Here is a 17,233-nt window from a genome sequence, read left to right as displayed (position 1 = left end):
TGTAGGGATTAATTTGGGATGCAATTCCGGCCGGCCTCCTATTATGCAGGGATTGATTTGGAGATGCGATTCCAGCCTACCGTTGTGCGGGGATTGATTTGGTGAAAACCCTTCGTATAGCCCCAAAGAAAAACATGGAGCGATTGATGATATAACTTTGAGGACGAGGAGGTCATGAGATTGTAAATAGAGAAATTGATAGATTTGGATGATATAACTTTGAGGACGAGGAGGTCACGAGATTGTACATAGAGAAATTGATAGATTTGCTGTAATTTCAGAGAATGGTGTTTAGGGGCGGAGCCAAAATGATTTAGTTAGGGGTCAAATTAAAAAGATTTTCTTGGTATAAACTGTTAGATGGTTGGGAAAAAATAATTACTTGGGAGGTCTCTGCCACTAATGGTATTTGACTTACGAGTTTGACAAAACATATGCAAAACGCATGAAGAACATTGTCAAGGAAGATAATTTAATATGAATTTGATAGATTCTCATCTCAATCAGCACGGATGGGTAGCTTTTTAGACCATCTTATTAAATAGACAATGAAGGGATGATAAATGGTATCAAACTCAACTTAAAAGTCGACTCTCTCTCTCTCTCTCTCTATATATATATATATATATATAATCTAATAAATATAGTATGGATATCTAAATGTTTTGTCTAATAAATAACAGATAGGACATGAATATAATAGAAACTTAACTTAGTGGGAAACCATTATCATTCCTCAAAATTATTTATGATTGTATTTGTTTTTTTTTATATATATATATATAATAAGGGGTGTTTGGGTTAATTTATGTGCACTATGACTAATATTTAGATCCACTGAACACTTTGTAAGTCCAATAAACATGTAAAACATCACAGGAATGACAAACATGCATATAAAAAGTCAAACCCGAGTGCTGGAGGAAGGAAATAAGTCCCTCCTATAACCGCTAGGCCACAACCTCAAGTGTATGATTAGCAAGTGTATGATTAGCAAGAGTTTTTTTTATATATATATATTTGCTTATCAAGTATTATAATCAATGTTATTAAACTTAATCTGATTCAACAGCTAAACTTGGTAACCCATCGACCTCAGACATGGTCTAAGCAGGATTTCAAATTAAACTACGGGAAAATTGATGGTGCCAAATTTGATAGATCTAGCAAGTCAACTAGTAACAGGTTCAACCCTATTAAAATTTAGTCTGACTTAAAAAAATTATATACAATATAATGTTTTATTTTTTTTAAAAAAAAACATCATTTTAAACTTACTCAAGTTAAGTCATCTAACCCATAAAGCTAGCCATATTAATAGTCCTTTTGGTTTATAGCACAATAACAAAAAAATAATAAAATAACATAATGCAAAAAATATTTAGAAAATAACATAATTTAAAGAGTCACAAATAACATTTTCGATTTACGAGACTCAAATGTCATATCTGAACTCTCTCAAATTATAAAATTGCTAGACACAAGATTCGATAAAGAGAGAGGAGAGACAAAAAAAAGAGTAAAAACTCTAGAGGTGCATTGAAATTTTGATAATGACACTCTACCAATATCATTGAAAAACTCTCAGGGAAGGTCACCAACGTTGACATGAGTGGGTCACATAAGCGATCTAGAGACAACTCATCATTGAAGTTTTAATGTGTGTCTAAGATCTATTTTTTTTCTTTCTTTATTCTCTCTCTTTGTTCTTGTAATTTGTGAAAAAATAGGAGAGAAAAAAAAAGAGATGACCCTAGAAGGACACTGAAATTCTGATGACGACATCACCAATAACGTTGAAAAATTCTAGATAAGACAAATCAAATACTACTAAATAAAGTTACAAATGGTGAATAGAGTAAATTATTTAAGTCATTCAAAAGTGTTGGGGTTTATTTATCTTTGGGTTTCTTATGTGACTTATTTTGTTGATGATTTTTTATGTCGTTAGATTTTTCTTATCAAAATCTTTTTAAATATACTAATATATAATCATTGGAGTTTTGATATGATTTTGGAATTTTTTTTTCTTTTTTTCCTCTCTCCTTTCTCTCTTTATCAAACCTTATGTCTAGTATTTTTACAATATGAGAGAGTTTACGTATGATATTTGTGGCTTGTGAATCACACTCTCTAATATATATATATATATATATATATATATATTTTACATTGTGTTATTTTATAATATATATTCTTTAGAGCGCTTGAAACCAAAAAAGACTGGGATTAATAGCTTTGTACAATGTAGCAGGCTGACAGGCTCCTGTAATACTCCTTCGAAGTCGGATAATGAACTCACCAGACCAGATCTTTTGTACTACGCAACAGTGCGACTGGCTAGTGGTTAGTTTGAAAGGCAGTCTATCCAGAATAAACAAAAGAGGAAAGAAATGCTGGGGGAGCTCATGAGATTCAGAATGCTAGGAGTCTTGGATAATTAGAGAACGCAATTAATGACTGGATGTGTTTGAGAGGGAAATAATGAAGGCATATCAGCATCTGCTGCTCATTGCTCAATTCATTGCACTAATAAATAAGATTACCAATCGGCATGCATATCCTTGGAAGAGAAAATCACATTTCCATGTTAAGTTCCCTTACCATATGCTTGAAATGAGCAACCCAGAAATTGGACTACTGAGATTCTTCTCAGAACTTGAATGGCTAAAAAGAGGAAAAATATACAAGTAATTGCAGGAAATTAATAAGCATGCAATGGCTCTTCAAAAAACTAACGAAAAGATCAATTAGCGAAAGCCCTGTACACTATCGAGAACGCGCAGAAGCTTGCTAGCTATTGATGAAATCAAACGATAGAAAAGACTAATTACAGGGCTAATCTTGATCAAATCAGCAAATACAGACAGGCCCTAAAGTGAAACAAACAAAATGAACAAAACAATGGCAACAACATAAATGTAATTCCAAAATAATCTGCTGCATTTAGTCACAATTCTTTTCCACTGCCCATTGACATCACATTCACTAGAACCAAACACCAACGTTGTCACCTTTGAAGGAAACTCTACCTTCACATTCTCATCACACGTTGCCTTCATCAAATCCTTGTTTGCAGGCCACGTCCACCTTCCATACCTTGCCATAGCATGCAACTTCACTGTCAAATTCACTCTACCACCACTAGAATAATTGTCATTAACCTGGAAAAAGAAGCTAGGAAACACAGTTAGTAATGTTTTTTGGGTTTTTCCAGGTTGGTGAAAGGGTGGAAGAGTAATGCTAGAGAGACTTTCTTTCCCATCGAGCACCAACGCAGTGATTTTGTCATAGGACATGGTTTTGCTATTTGGGTTATTCATGGAGAAGGTAACGTTAAGGTTTGCGGTTATGGTGTTAGAGGAGACATTAAAGACTGTTAGCGAGGATGAACTGACATTGAACTGAGGGATTTGAGGTTGAAGAGAGATTATGCCACGAGTTATGACAGGAACAGAAACAATTACTATGGTTGCTACTGTGATGAAGACAAGGAACACGAAGCAGTCATGTGCTTTGGCTTTTGCTGCGTCAGATTTGGTGGTGGTGGTGGGGAGATAGCTTGGTTGAGACATGGGAGGTTTTTGGTGGGGAGTGGGGGGTCGATTTTCTTGGAGTAGTGATTTTATCACGCTCTTGGGTTCCTTTTGTTTCGAGGAGAGTTCACAACGTGATGCGGTGAAATTTTCTACAAGCAGCAAAAAAAAAACAAAAAGGGTTTTTATGAGCCCACATTATCAATGGAATGGGCCAAGTATGGGCTCATATTTAGAACAAAAAACAATGACCCTGCCCCTTTCCTAGTGGTATTGTTTCTATTATCCTAATATAAATTCAGCCAGCCCATTGCTCGACGACGACAGGAAACCTCCATCTTGTTCTTCTTTTTCTTGTTCAATGGCTTCTCATACTCAGATTCTCCTTGCTTCGCTCATTATCCTCTTCATGGCTTCAGGCATAAACTAATTAAACTTGCCTTTGTTTTACTTCATATTATATTTTAGATTTTACATGGTACAGGACAACGTTTATCGCGTTACTGCTTTTGATAATTTTATTCCTATATAGGTGTCCTATGCCAGTTCCATTCTCCTGGAACTCTCGTCCCCAAGACTGCCTGTTCATGCTCATCTACTGTATTGCCTGTTCATGCTCTGTTCAGTTTATTATTATTGAAAAATAATATAACTCTCCATTCCAATCCATTAGATTGAATTTACGAACTGTTTCTTTTTTTAAAATAAATAAATTAAACCTCGGAATTAACCAAATAAAATCAAGACGATTCCTCTGGTTTGTCTTCTAGGTGGAGGAACCATCTGGGTAACAAGAAGGACCCTTCTCTACTTTGTCTTCTAGGTGGAGGAACCATCTGGGCAACACCGTCACTTATTTACAGGAAGGGAGAACAGAGCATGTTCTCCTTCCCTTGTCATCTGACTCGTCAACATTATTATTCATAAACGAATCTCGGCAACCAGGTTCCTTAAACCCCCCATTTTTTCTCCCTCAAAATTAAGAGTCGTCCTGGAAAGGGAGATAGGCCCCATGCAATCGTTTCAGACAACTTTTGACCAACTCAAAAGATTTGAGTTTTTTCATTTGAATAATTGGTTTATAATTTTGTTTTATTTTGTTTAAAAAAAAAACAGAGGTTTAAGCTAAGAGATTCTGATGAGCCATAATTTATCAGTATTTTTTTTTTAAAAAACAATTTTTTGGATGGTTCAAAGTCTGTTTTAACGACAATCCAAGTCCCCAAGGATCTTCCAAACATAAATTGAGGTTTAGACAATGATATTGAACTTGGACGTCAACCACGTCTCAGCGTTCTTGACACTTGATATTTTTAAGCTCAGGTACCATATCCAGGCTCAAACACCGAGCATGCACCCGACATCTCTCGGGTTCAAGCCACGCGTTTGGCCCGGTGCGCATCCTAGTGCCCCAATGGATCAAGATTGAATTGAAAGAAAGTATAGGAAGGCAGGCATTGTGGATAACGCATTGAACCAGGCAATCCCTTTCCTTCACTCATGACCTTCCCTGTAAACTATACATTCAAAAGCTACCGTCGATTCTTTTTTTCTTCAAACTTAAGGAATCATCCTAGAAAGGGAGATAGGCCCCATGAAGTTGTTTCACACAACTTTCCGTTGAGTATATTCGTCGACGCAGGCAAAGCTTGAGGCCGGCACCCATTCAAAAGATTTGACAGGCATCAATGTAAACAGTGAGTTATTAAGTCCCTTTGGTTTTATGATTTTAAAATTCAGCTCAATTTGATCTTTAATGTTTTTATAAAAGTTCAATTTGCCCCTTAAATTATTTTTATTTTATATTTTTGGTCCCTATAATTCTGTGCATTTAATTATGTTTTAGTAGTAAAACTTTAGTTTTCTTACATTTCAATCCTTGAGTATTAAAGAATGAGAGAGAAAATCACTAGAAAAAGAAAGAGGACATAGAAAGACTTTGACCTACTATATATATATATAAAAAAAGTGATTTTTTGTGTTAGCGAGTTCTTGAATATGGAAGTTTTGTGAAAGTGGTATTGCTTTTAACCATGTTGAAAAAGCAGATGAGGGCCCATTAAAGTTTTTTATTTTATTTGATTTTTTATTTTTAGACTAATAATAGTATTTTGAAGTTGGAAAATGTGATTAGGTTCATGGAAATATTTCTAAAGTTTTTTATATGAAAATAAGTAAAAAATCTGAAATCTTTGATCATGATTATAATATATTCTAGCAGACGACATGTCATAAATTCTTGTTAAAACTAATAAATGATTAACCAATTATTTTTCCAAAAACAAGGGAACAAAATAGTAGTTTACACTAATTTAACAATTCCATTGTTTCATATATATCTCTATTATTTTTGTCTTAGTAAAAAAAAAAAGAAGGTTAATTAATAACTTGCATGGCTGAACTACTAGATTTTAAAGATGCTACTAATTTGCTACTGCACATCTATATATGATTTCTCAATTATATACATAATGAAAAATAAAAACAAAACAGCATGTTTCGCCTACAATAAAAAATAAAATAAAAAGACAAAGGACTCCGCCCGTCCTCAAAATAAAATAATTATTTAATATGTTTTTATATGAGCTAATTTTATTTTTTGAATATAAGGTAAATAAGTTTTAAATTTATTTTTATTATTAGATTTTCGTGTCAAACCATCAAAAATAGAAGTGTAAATCACATGACTAATTTCAATGGTTTAATCTAAAAACCTTATCATAAAAATAAATTAAAATTTAACTTATATTCAAATACAAATAAGCTCAATAATAAAGTGAAAAATCACATTACTACGTAGAGAACAGGCGGCGGCGCTCCTAAGTGGATCGGAAGGAATAAGCAGGAAGACATCAGGCATGAACCAAGCAATCCTTCCCTCCGCTCATGAGCTTCCCTGTCCCCTTTGTAGAGAAGAATTCAACAGGTAAATTCATGCACTGAAACTCCATGGTTCTTTGCTTGGTTGGCAGAACACCAATTTCAAATCCTGCACTAACAAACAATTTGACATTGAAATTTACCATCTTTTTGCTCCACTCATCACTTATATCCTTAAAAACTTTATCTTTCAACGAACAAACCGCGTCCCTTCCTAACTCAACCTTCAACCTTGCCTCACTCATCTTTACAAGATACTCACTTTTTCCAAGAATCTTACTGGAAAGGCGGCCTTTTCTATAATTCACCATGACTTCGACTTGGTCGACGAACAAGTTTACTTTCTTGTTAGTGTTATTCACAGTGAATTCGATGTCGTAATTTGCAGCAAATTGAGGATTAGAGACTGTGATGTTGGAGACAGATAGGGAATTGAGTCGAATAGCAGGATCAAGAGGGTGTATGACAAGCCATGCAATGAAGATGATCAAGCATAGTATGAAGAAAAACATCACCACCATCAACGTTAACCGGGGAACAAAGGAAGAGCTCTTCCTTGACCCAACAGGCCGAGTGGCATTGGAAGGGGGGGAGTGAATTTGAAAGGACTGCTGGGCTGGCTGCCGATTGGAAGTTGTACGATTGTTGTAGCTATCAGGATGCTCCATGAGGATATTCTGGCTTGGCTTTGTGTTTGGGAAGAGTCACAGAGAAGCTGTGGTTAGAGAGAAATATTCAACTGTTGGGTAAGTTATATAGGAAAATTAAAAATACCAAGACGCGTGATTCTTTTTAAGGAAAATTCCTAGTAAATAGGAGTCTACTATTTAGCCGCCCCTGTCCGAAGAGAGTAAACTTCATGAAGTCGACTTCAGATTCTTCCACGCTGCTTCTTGCCTCCGCTGCGTCACTAAACGGAACAGAATTCCTAGTAATTCAAAAACATAATCAGGATCAGTGTCTTGCAATGTAAAGTATGGAGATTCAAAATCAAAAGCATGACAACAGGAGTGAAAGCTTCTATCCCATCCATAGAAATAAAGGAGCACCACTACGAGGCAACAATAGTGAAAGACTCGTATTATACACTTTTTCTTTCTTTTAGAAATAAAGGAGCACCGCTACGAGACAACAATAGTGAAAGACTCATACTATGTACTTTTTCTTTCTTTCCTTTTTTTACTTGTTTGTTTTGGAGTGCAACAGATATCATGAACCACACATGTGGAGAGGGATCCAGCGTGATGATAGGCTGGTATATTTTCATGTTGAGTTGATCATTTTGGTACCCACCAACATATTTTTCCAATATATCCTACGACACCACAATACTGGCAGGTTTCTTCTCGGTATAATTCTCGTTCTGCAAGTGTTATGTAATGTTCACCAGGTGAGGGGGGCGTTTCTGTATCTTTGGATTGCTGAGCATGGAGGCCTCTCCCAATAGATATAAACTTGTGTTTGTTGCCATAATTTCTTCAAGGAAACTATCGAGGACGCTGTTGTTTTTTCCCATAAAATACTAGTTATGGGGTGAATGAGTTTTGAGCTATTCATTCAAATGATTAGTAAACCAATTACGTCTTTCATCAAGACTTTGTAGTTATCAGACTTGTATTGAGAGTCAAGACTAGAGAGGAAAGAGAGAGAAAATAGAAGAAGAAAAAGAAGAAGCTTTTTCTTTGTCAATAACAGGTTTCTCAATAGCTACAAGATTGTTAAAGGTACAAATGTGTCCACCAATGGTTTTGTCGTCTTCTTTGCGGAAATACATAGCCTGTCGTCTGAGATTGAATTCATGTTCTTGTAAATTTTATACACGTTCATTTTGAGAACATTCTTTTTTTTTTTATCTACATGGATATTTAGGCTAGCTTGCGTGCACCACGACTAATCTTACGGCCCACTAAATATCCTGCAAATCCAGTAGACATGTAAGGTACCGCGGAGGTGACAGATGTGCACATAAAGACTCGAACTTAGATACAGTAGAAGGAGACAAGCCCCTTCTACTGGTGCTTTTTTTTTTTTAGCATTCTTGAAAGCATAGGTTATATCTAAATCCACATCAAGGAAGAGTGTTTCTTCTGAAAGCGTCCCAATTATCCATCCACAAAGGAGACGATCTGCCTTTCACTGGAGACGATCTGTCTTCCGCCAGATAATGTATTCTTCGGTTAGTTTTGGTGCAGAGATCTACATCTATAGTGTTATTTGAGTATGGTATGATGTACTCGATGGGGGATTGATCTTTATTAGTGAGATGCCAAACCAGCTCCAGACTTTCTGCAAGAGCCAAGGCAACTTCCCTCCATAGCGTGTAATGTCATGTGCTAATTTACATGACCTTCGTGTCCTAAAAGCGAATCCTGTCAGAGAATCTCTATAATAAGGCTCAAACACTGCGTGAATCAAAATGATTTTTACCGCTCTGATCTCCAGGATTGTATTGATGTTGTAATGAAAAACAAATGTTAAATGTCCAGCAGACTTAACCAAAGGACGACACCTCGACTTCACAACAAAGCATATCCAAATGGAAGGAAAATTAAAAAGGGAAAAAGTATGTTATTTTTTTCAATCTATTCTGAAAATGAATTGCCACCGTTGACCATAAAAAAAAAAGAAAAAAAGAAAAAAAGTCACCGTTGACCATAAAAAAGAAAAAAAAAAGAGCAGCATAGCCAAATGGAAAAGCTTCAATGCCAAAACTTATATTTAACAATTACCACAGCATATCCATGCGTTTGTCTTGGAGACAAAGGCAATCATTTGTATGATTACCACGTAAAATGACAAAGTGGATAGAAAGAATTAAAAATAAAAGACAAGACAAGACCTGGCTGTTCTCTGTAAAAATTCAACTGAACTTGAATGTGTGTAAATCATAAACGGAAGGCTAAAATCACTAGACAAATGTCAAATGCTCATTGACATAGAGCAACTTACCACGGATATCATGATTCATGAACTCCGTCCACTGTCCTCCGCCATCATTCCTTTCAGACTCTTAGCTAACCAGATAGCTGTCTCCCTTGGAGAGACTTTATCTTTCCCGAAAGGTTTTAAAACAACCGCAAGCTCTTCTAACCTGCTTTGCTGAAGCAACTCAGCAGACAACTCTAGAAGCCCTTCAAGTGCCTCTGCCCTCTGCCTGAAAGATTTAACATCCAAAGTTTCCCTTGCTGTTGCTTCCTCTTCAGTGACGGTGGAGTTGGATTTTGGTAGCTCAGATAAATCAAATTGTGGAACCAGAGGGCTGATGTTTCTCAAATCAATTTCCTTAATGCTGAAATGATCTGAAAGACTTGATTTCAAACTCACAGCTTCAGAGCAATTTGATGATTTTAGAGCCTTTGACATACTCACATTTCTCATTTCGAGTTCATCTCCTACTACATTTAATAGCTTTCCCACATCCACATTTTGAATCCCCACCTCCACGGTTTCCATAGCTGGCTGCTCAGTCCCAACACGGAAACTACTGTGCCGTATAACATGTATTACATCATCAAAAGCAGGAGACAGATGGGCAGCAGTGGGTTTTCCAACAGTTGGATTTTGCAAAATGGCAGCCTTTTCTGACTGCAAATTCTTTTGGCTCGTTGACATTGGTAAGGCAATGGAAGGAGTGGTTTCTGAAACTGGTGATAGAAGTTCTCTTACTGTGAACTTGTCGTCACCACCAGATGCAGGTATAAGATTTGATTGGGGCACCAAATCAGGGCCAGTACTTGGCCTGCTTAATTGGGTATTAGTATCTTTACAAATAAATCTCTCTTCAAAACTTGAGACTGCCAGATTGGGAGCACTACTTACACCCTCTCTCCCATCACCAACAGTTTTCTTGTGAAGATCTGTGACAACATTCGAGGTTTCTGCTGAGCATGGTATGGATTTTTGAGCACATCCAGCACATGCACTGTTTGCCCTAGACAAATTTTCAGACATGCCAGAATGCAAAGTGCTAGCAGGATAACAACCAGGTGGATGATTTTCCAAGTTTTCCGTGCAGATGACTGCCTCGTGATTAGGAAGTGTCTGTTCAGGCATGGCAACAAATGGAGTTGTAGCATCATCACAAAGCTCAAAAGATTGAATTGACATTGAAGATGACACAGAATTACTGCTTTCTGCCTGCTTTCCTTTGCAGGCTCTGAATAGAGCTTTTTGAGACTCTTGCGATACCTCCTTGGAAAAATAAGGGCGACCATCAGGAACTTGATGAGTATTTTCAGGTTCTTGGTTTTTCGCAGTTGGACTCAACTTCATGATTCCATTTGGAACATCAGCTCCTGTTTGTCTTGTCCTTCCAGGAAATGAGGATCGCCTAGATAGATTAGGTGTTCTTTGCCTCGGCTTCATGGCAAGTCCATCATCAACATGTTTAATTGGACCAGGTGGAGGAGTCCCATCATGTCTGAGTTTAGTCTTCGGTGAGGCCTCAATTATAGGAAACTGCAAAAGTAATTTGGAAAGTAAATGATTAATTCAGCACATCTATCAAACTAGGGAAAAAGTATGGTCAGTTCTGATTATACCTGGTGTTTCAAAGGATGTGATCCCTGGATCCGCTTTGCAGAATCCAAGGCTGCTTTTGCTGGTGCAACAGTTGGTGTATCTGCATTGGACTTTAAACCAGATGCAAGGGCATTAGGTGTAGGAGTTTTTGGTGATGCTTCTATGTTACTTCTTTGTGTTGGTGCACTTCCAGACTTTGTATGATTTCCTCTGGACGAGGAACTATTTTCTCTAGGTTTTCCTTCTTTTAAGGCCATCATAATACCTTTGATAGTTTTTGGTTGCTTTGGTTCGACATTGCATCCATGTTCATTATGAGAAGGTTTCATCACCCTCTGCTCATTCATTTTGACAAAGCAAACATTGGGACTTTTTTCTTCTTGGCTTGGCATGGGCTGCTTGGTCCCATCTTCATCACCAACAGAAGCTAAATCTGTATCAGTGGCTTTATTGTCACAATTTGAGACCACTGCTGGGATATTCCGATCAATTGAAAGCAAACTATCCTTATCACTAGTAGAACTATTACTGTTTTGGCTTTCATCCATACTTCTTCGAGATTCATGACTTCTAGTAATAGGTTTCTCCGGAGAGCAGGATGTGGGAGGACTCAAGGATGGACGGTAGTGATCGACATATGTCTGCAAGTATGGGTGCTTCAAAATCTCGGATGCCTGACCAAAGGAAATGCAGATTGCTAAGATGGAGTCCTGTAATGACAAACTGTTGAAGTTGGCACATAAATTTTAAGAGTCTTACATTTGGACGATGCTCAGGATTCTTTCTCAGCATGCCTTTAATCAGTGTTTTCCTGCAGGCACAGACATTTAATATTAGGGCTAAGAAGTGACTCAAAGGTGGATCGCCATCAACATACCACAGGACAGAAACAAAACAAAAACAGCAAAGCTATCCATTTTCTTAGAGGTAAGGTGGTTAAATTGCCAGGACTCAAATGAGATCCATTAAATGATCTTCAAAAATCTAGTCTTCTGTTCATCATCAAGCCTTGAGCAGTACGAATTAAAAAAACAACACATAGAAAAGATGAAGCTACTTCTCAGTGCAAATTTATTCAATACGAAAATTTAGAATGAAGGTGTTCTCAGGTTGCCTGTGATGCATGTGAAATCAATCATCAGGTGTCCCCATTTAAACCTAGCAACAAAAGGTATAAACATGAGAGAAAAGTAACAGTTGCTTGATTCCAGGGACACCGTGTAATAAAATCTTAATCTATTATATAATTGAATATATTATGTCCATTAATGTTCTCTAATGAAATTTGGGGTGAGTGAATTTTAATACTCTTTAACTTTTTCAAAACTTCTAATTCAGTCTTTCAGCTCCAGCTTTTCTTGTTCAAATATCTTAACTATTTAACAATTCCTAATCAGGTACATTGTTTGACAAATACCCTTATGAGGATATTTAAACGAAATGTCACGTTATTGATAATGAGGGTATTGTACAAAATGAACTTTATTGGAAGTCTGTACACAGTTTAGGTATTCAAATAGGAAGAGTTAAATTTCAGAGACATAAATAGATATCACACTAAAGTTGCAAGTAAAAATGCTATTATCCCACCAAGATAGAGACTGCATGTCCACACTGTTGTTACAAGCAATGATTGAAGAGCATATTAGATCATTAACGTAGTTCATAAAGAGGAATAACACAATTCATAAACTTGTATCAGCAAAACAACAAAAAGACCAACAAGATAATTTACATGCAGAAATCAGTTTGAATAATCACACTTGCATAAATAAATGATAGGAACCTTGTCTATCAGTTAAATGATCAATTAAAATTTCATGTAGTTCCAGTTTTCTGCCATCACTGCATGGATTGTTTTGGTAGCCTGTGGTATGGCTACAAATAGTAATTGCCCAGTCAACTCCTAAGTACAGTCCATAGTAGGCAATGTGAGATGGATGTTGTTTACTGTCAAATACACAAGCAATAAGCTTTACAACAGTCCATGGAGACTCACAAAGACGGAGAATAACAGGAAGGCAACGGGCCAATAGAAGAACGATTTATCTTGCTAATCAATCCTGCCATGTCCTGCAAATTTGACATCTTGAGGCAATTAGGAAGTGAAAATAAAGAAACTTGTACAATTAGATGTAGATGAAGTCAATCAAGTAAACAATGCCTTCATGAGAAGCTTCACATTAAACCCTACATACTTAGCATGCCAAATTGAACTCTGAAATTTTGGTGCAGGAATAAAGGCAAATAGAACATAAGTTGGTTCTTGATTTCTGAAAATATATTATACTGAAATTACATAGCATCCATGCTATCTCAAATTGTTGGCAGGTCATGGGTGCTAGTTAGCTTAGCAGGTAAAGTAACTTGGCATCACATCAAGCAATCTGGGATCAAATCCCACTCACACCTAGGATAGAACAATTTAGGGAGGTCTGGGGCTACCCCATATTGTGAAGCTCATAGAATTTGAGGCCTCCTGATGAACCAAAAAAAGGTACAGTAATTCAGCTGGTACTGGTATTACACTTATTTCATCTCTGCAACATAACAATCAAGCAAAAGCCATGAATGGGTCATTACAGTATTCCAGATCCTTTAGAATTTCCAGTGACTATCAAACTCCAGGAACTCCTTACGAAAGTCAATGTTGTGCCGTTCTGTTGCTTTACATAAAAAAAAATAAAAAATAAATAAACAGATAGATAATAAAAATACAAGTGAATTTCAAGTTCTCATTTTACAGTGTCATGAAAGATATTATTATACTGACAAGCAATTCAAGTAATAAATTACACAACTTGTCAAAAAACATCAAGCAAGATATCACAATCTAAGTATTAAGCAAGTTGTAGGGGCCAAAGAGCTTCAACAAATTTCCAACAATAAGATATGAAATGTGAAAAGAACCATGGGAAATCTTACAAAAGCTTTAAAGGCAGGACGACGAGCAGCCATCTCATACATACAGCACCCTATTCAACAGAGGAAAGTTTTAGAAAGGCACTACAAGTAATAAAAACCTCAGATATGACCTACAAAGCACATACCCAAGGACCAAATATCTGATTTGAAACCATAAGGAATATCTGCAAGTAGTTCAGGGCACATGTAATTAGGAGTTCCAACCACCTGCACAAAAGATAAAAAAAACAACTTCTAGTTTCAAGGTGGATAATTGGAAATGCCAGTAGTTATTATGTCTCTTCAATTATAGTATACTGTACTCGGTAATTTCCTTGGTGTCTAGGGCAATTAACTTCATCATAAAGGAACAAGCATGTTTACAAGTTTTATATATTCTTGCAGTTTGGGTTTAGATCTATCTCCAACTAAGTATTCAGAATAATTTGCTCGACTTTACAACTACAAACGATTTTTAGTTTGACAGGATACATACAAGTGAGAAATAATTAACCCTGGACATCCTACATGCTATTTCGTAGTAAATTTTAGATGATATACAGGTATTCTTGTTTGGTATTTAAGGAAACTACATAGTAGTTGGAAAAGGAATTTGATTATATAAATTTAGAAATATTGAAGCCTGGACATCCTACATATTATTTTTGTAGCAAGTTTAGCTGTTAAAGAAACTACATTAGTTGGAAAAGCACTTTGATGATTTATTAGATTTACAAAAAAGAAAAAAAAAATTGTTATTAAACTACACAATCCAGCATCTTCTCATGAACAACATGGAATTCAATCAAATTAAGATTTGTCGATGAGAATACATATGAATCCCAATGGAGTTCGAGCACAGAGTTTAATACCATAGAAAAAAATTAATATAACAAAACTTTAGCAATCGGATATTATATGCACTTAATAAATAAAAAAAAATGCAGCATCTCTACTAGCAAAATTCATAGATGCACATATCACAGTACATTACATTCATCTGACTTGATAGCAAAGATTTTAAAATGAGTCCTGGATTCAAAATGAGATGGTTCCACAAGCTCATGCTTCACATATATTCTATTTCTGAAAAAACATATACCAGACAAAAGAAAAAAAAAACGAAAACCATCTTTAAGGGGAAGCAAATGCAGAACAAACTCTTCTCTGTGCTCAATAAACTAACGACACCAAACGACCCGAAAACAATAAACTATAATAAAGAAAAAGCAAAGCACATACTGAGGAAGCCAAGTCATCTGCTTTCAGAGTCTTAGCAAGTCCAAAATCTCCTAAATAGTACCAAGAAAAAGAAAAGCAAAATCATGACATAAACATTAGAAAAAAAAAAAATCCAACGATACAACAACTAAATGTTGATAAAAAGAGCAACTCACCAAGGCGAACATCCTGTTCTTTGGTAAGAAAGATGTTGGAACACTGCAAAGAGAGTGCTTCATAGGTTCAATCCGTTACACCTCCAAAAGCAATAGAGAAATTCAAATTCCTAATCCAAATACTGATAATTCTTCTTACTTTCAGGTCCCGATGTAGAACAAAATTTCCATGCAGATATTCCACCGCTAACAGTAGTTGAGTGAACCACTTGCAGAGTTTCTGAACAATTTTCAATATCATCAACAATGCTACAAGTCAAAACAAAACCCCAAAAAATAAAGAAGAAAAAAACAACAACAAACGAGCAATTGTGAATACTTACCTCTTCAGGAAAATACACCCCATTTGATTTTTTCATCAATTCAGCCCTGTTATCAAATCCCAAAACGGAAAAAACAATCGAGTCTCGTAAATTACACAACCTTGTAAGCCAAAACTTGATTACTTAAAAAACAACACTCACATGTCTCCACCTTCACAATATCCGGTAACAATACAAACATAGCAACCCTACAACGCAAATGCACACTGTTCATTAGCTCACTTCCATAAATATAAATCGTAAATCAAAGGAAAGTCTCACCTTCTCAACCCATGCTTCTTTAAATTCCACTATGTACGGATGCTGAATTCGCGCAATCAGCGCCATCTACATTAAATATAATTCTCAATATCTCCTTAAAAAACAGAACCTAAATATTCTTTGAAGAAATATGAAAAATACTGAGACTTACTTCTTGATGAGCAGATCGCCGGCATCTCTCAGTTTGTCTCGCAAGCCTGATCTTCTTCAACACATACCTAACCATTTCTCAAAATAAAATAAAATAGTCAATACATTGCAAAAAAAAAAAAAAAATGTCAAAAACAGTGAAAAAAAAAAAAAAAACTGTTACTAAAATACATAACCAGTAGAATAGAAGAGAGAGATTACTTCTTCCTCTCGGATTTATGATGAACAAGAATAGCAGCACCAAAAGCACCACGACCGATCTGCTCCATGATTTCATACTGATCCATTCGTGACTCCATTTCCCTCTCGATCCCCTCTTCTCTTCTCCTATGTCTGTTAAAATCACAAGCACATTTTCTTCAATTCAAAATGCATTATCTGAATCTCCACCACCGACGAGTCTTCTTCTTCATGCATCTCAAACCGCAATTCCTTTGAACTGTTTTCAATTAAGATTTCATTAAACTTGAATCCAATCCTCTTCCTTCCTTTCTCTCGCTTACTTCACTCTCTTTCAACTTCCAACTACTACTTTTGAGTAAAACTTAGATTAAAAAAAAATGTATGGTCTTCTTTTTAATGAGTTAATTAGCTAATGAACATTTAATACATACACTTACACTTCTATTAATACTTGCTTTAATTAATTTTCAAGTATACGCTTCCTTCTCACTTTCTTTGAGTGGAAACCAGAGGAGTTATGGGTATGGATGAGCTTCAGTGTACGCCGACATTAACAGCTACTTTCTCAGTGAGTCAATTACATTCTTTCAATTTAAACTTAATTAACGAATAAGATCACATTAAATTTATATTACATTCGTCATCTTTATTTTAAAATATCTAGATAAAAAATGGGTTAGTAAATATTTTAGAAAGTTAATATTAATTTAATTCATAGTTTCCAATATACGATTTTTTATAGTTAGAAGAATTAAATAATTCTATAGTATTAAATAGTGTTTGGTATATTAAATAATATTAATTGGACTAAATCAAACAAGATTAAACTGGGAAAATAATTATTTTGTTTTTTGTTTGATTTGTTTTTCATTAGACTAGATAATTTATAAAAAAAACTAGATAGATCTAAATTAAAATAAGTTTAACAAAAAATAACGAAGAATTGATTCTAGATTAACTTTTGAATCAAGTCTTAAAATTATAATAATTTTTATTTTTATTCTTATACTTAGTCAGATAAATAGTTAGTCTAACCTATAATCTAGACTTATACTCGGATCAATTCTCAAATTAAATT

The 17,233-nt window shown here is 35.5% G+C and overlaps 2 protein-coding genes across 6 annotated transcripts; both read right to left on the bottom strand.

The window, feature by feature from the left end:
• Positions 1–6,279: 6,279 nt before the first annotated feature.
• Positions 6,280–16,723, bottom strand: LOC105116641 (serine/threonine-protein kinase Nek5-like). Of its 5 annotated transcripts, none has more exons than XM_011014082.1 (15): positions 16,174–16,723; positions 15,974–16,040; positions 15,823–15,888; positions 15,703–15,749; positions 15,562–15,607; positions 15,378–15,458; positions 15,239–15,281; positions 15,084–15,133; positions 13,988–14,069; positions 13,863–13,912; positions 12,937–13,025; positions 11,697–11,748; positions 10,958–11,611; positions 9,366–10,874; positions 6,280–7,344 (listed from the first exon to the last, which is right to left on the bottom strand). In XM_011014082.1, exons 1-14 carry the CDS (start codon positions 16,269–16,271, stop codon positions 9,381–9,383), a joined length of 2,919 nt encoding a protein of 972 aa, XP_011012384.1. In that variant the 5' UTR covers positions 16,272–16,723; the 3' UTR covers positions 6,280–7,344; positions 9,366–9,380. The 5 variants fall into 5 exon arrangements, with proteins under 5 accessions (XP_011012384.1, XP_011012386.1, XP_011012385.1 ...); XM_011014084.1 differs by lacking the exon at positions 6,280–7,344 and adding an exon at positions 9,067–9,168; XM_011014083.1 differs by lacking the exon at positions 6,280–7,344 and having other exon boundaries at positions 9,102–10,874; positions 16,174–16,411; positions 16,593–16,723.
• On the bottom strand, positions 6,389–7,084 carry LOC105116647 (uncharacterized). Its single transcript, XM_011014088.1, has one exon. The coding sequence runs from the start codon at positions 7,082–7,084 to the stop codon at positions 6,389–6,391; it is 696 nt and encodes a 231-aa protein (XP_011012390.1).
• Positions 16,724–17,233: the final 510 nt, after the last annotated feature.

The sequence above is a fragment of the Populus euphratica genome, unplaced genomic scaffold (genome assembly GCF_000495115.2).
Source record: "Populus euphratica unplaced genomic scaffold, PopEup_1.0 scaffold1011.1, whole genome shotgun sequence".
NCBI lineage: Eukaryota > Viridiplantae > Streptophyta > Magnoliopsida > Malpighiales > Salicaceae > Populus > Populus euphratica.
Note: the sequence above shows the minus strand (reverse complement) of the source record. Positions and strands in the feature narration are given on the sequence as shown.

Coding starts and splice junctions, on each gene's coding strand:
- LOC105116647 (XM_011014088.1), bottom strand. CDS start 7,084: ATGGAGCATCCTGATAGCTACAACAATCGTACAACTTCCAATCGGCAG.
- LOC105116641 (XM_011014082.1), bottom strand. CDS start 16,271: ATGGAGTCACGAATGGATCAGTATGAAATCATGGAGCAGATCGGTCGT. Junction 15,282..15,377: donor TTCTACATCGGGACCTGAAA/GTAAGAAGAATT, acceptor CTCTCTTTGCAG/TGTTCCAACATCTTTCTTAC. Junction 14,070..15,083: donor CAGATGACTTGGCTTCCTCA/GTATGTGCTTTG, acceptor TCTTTTGTGCAG/GTGGTTGGAACTCCTAATTA.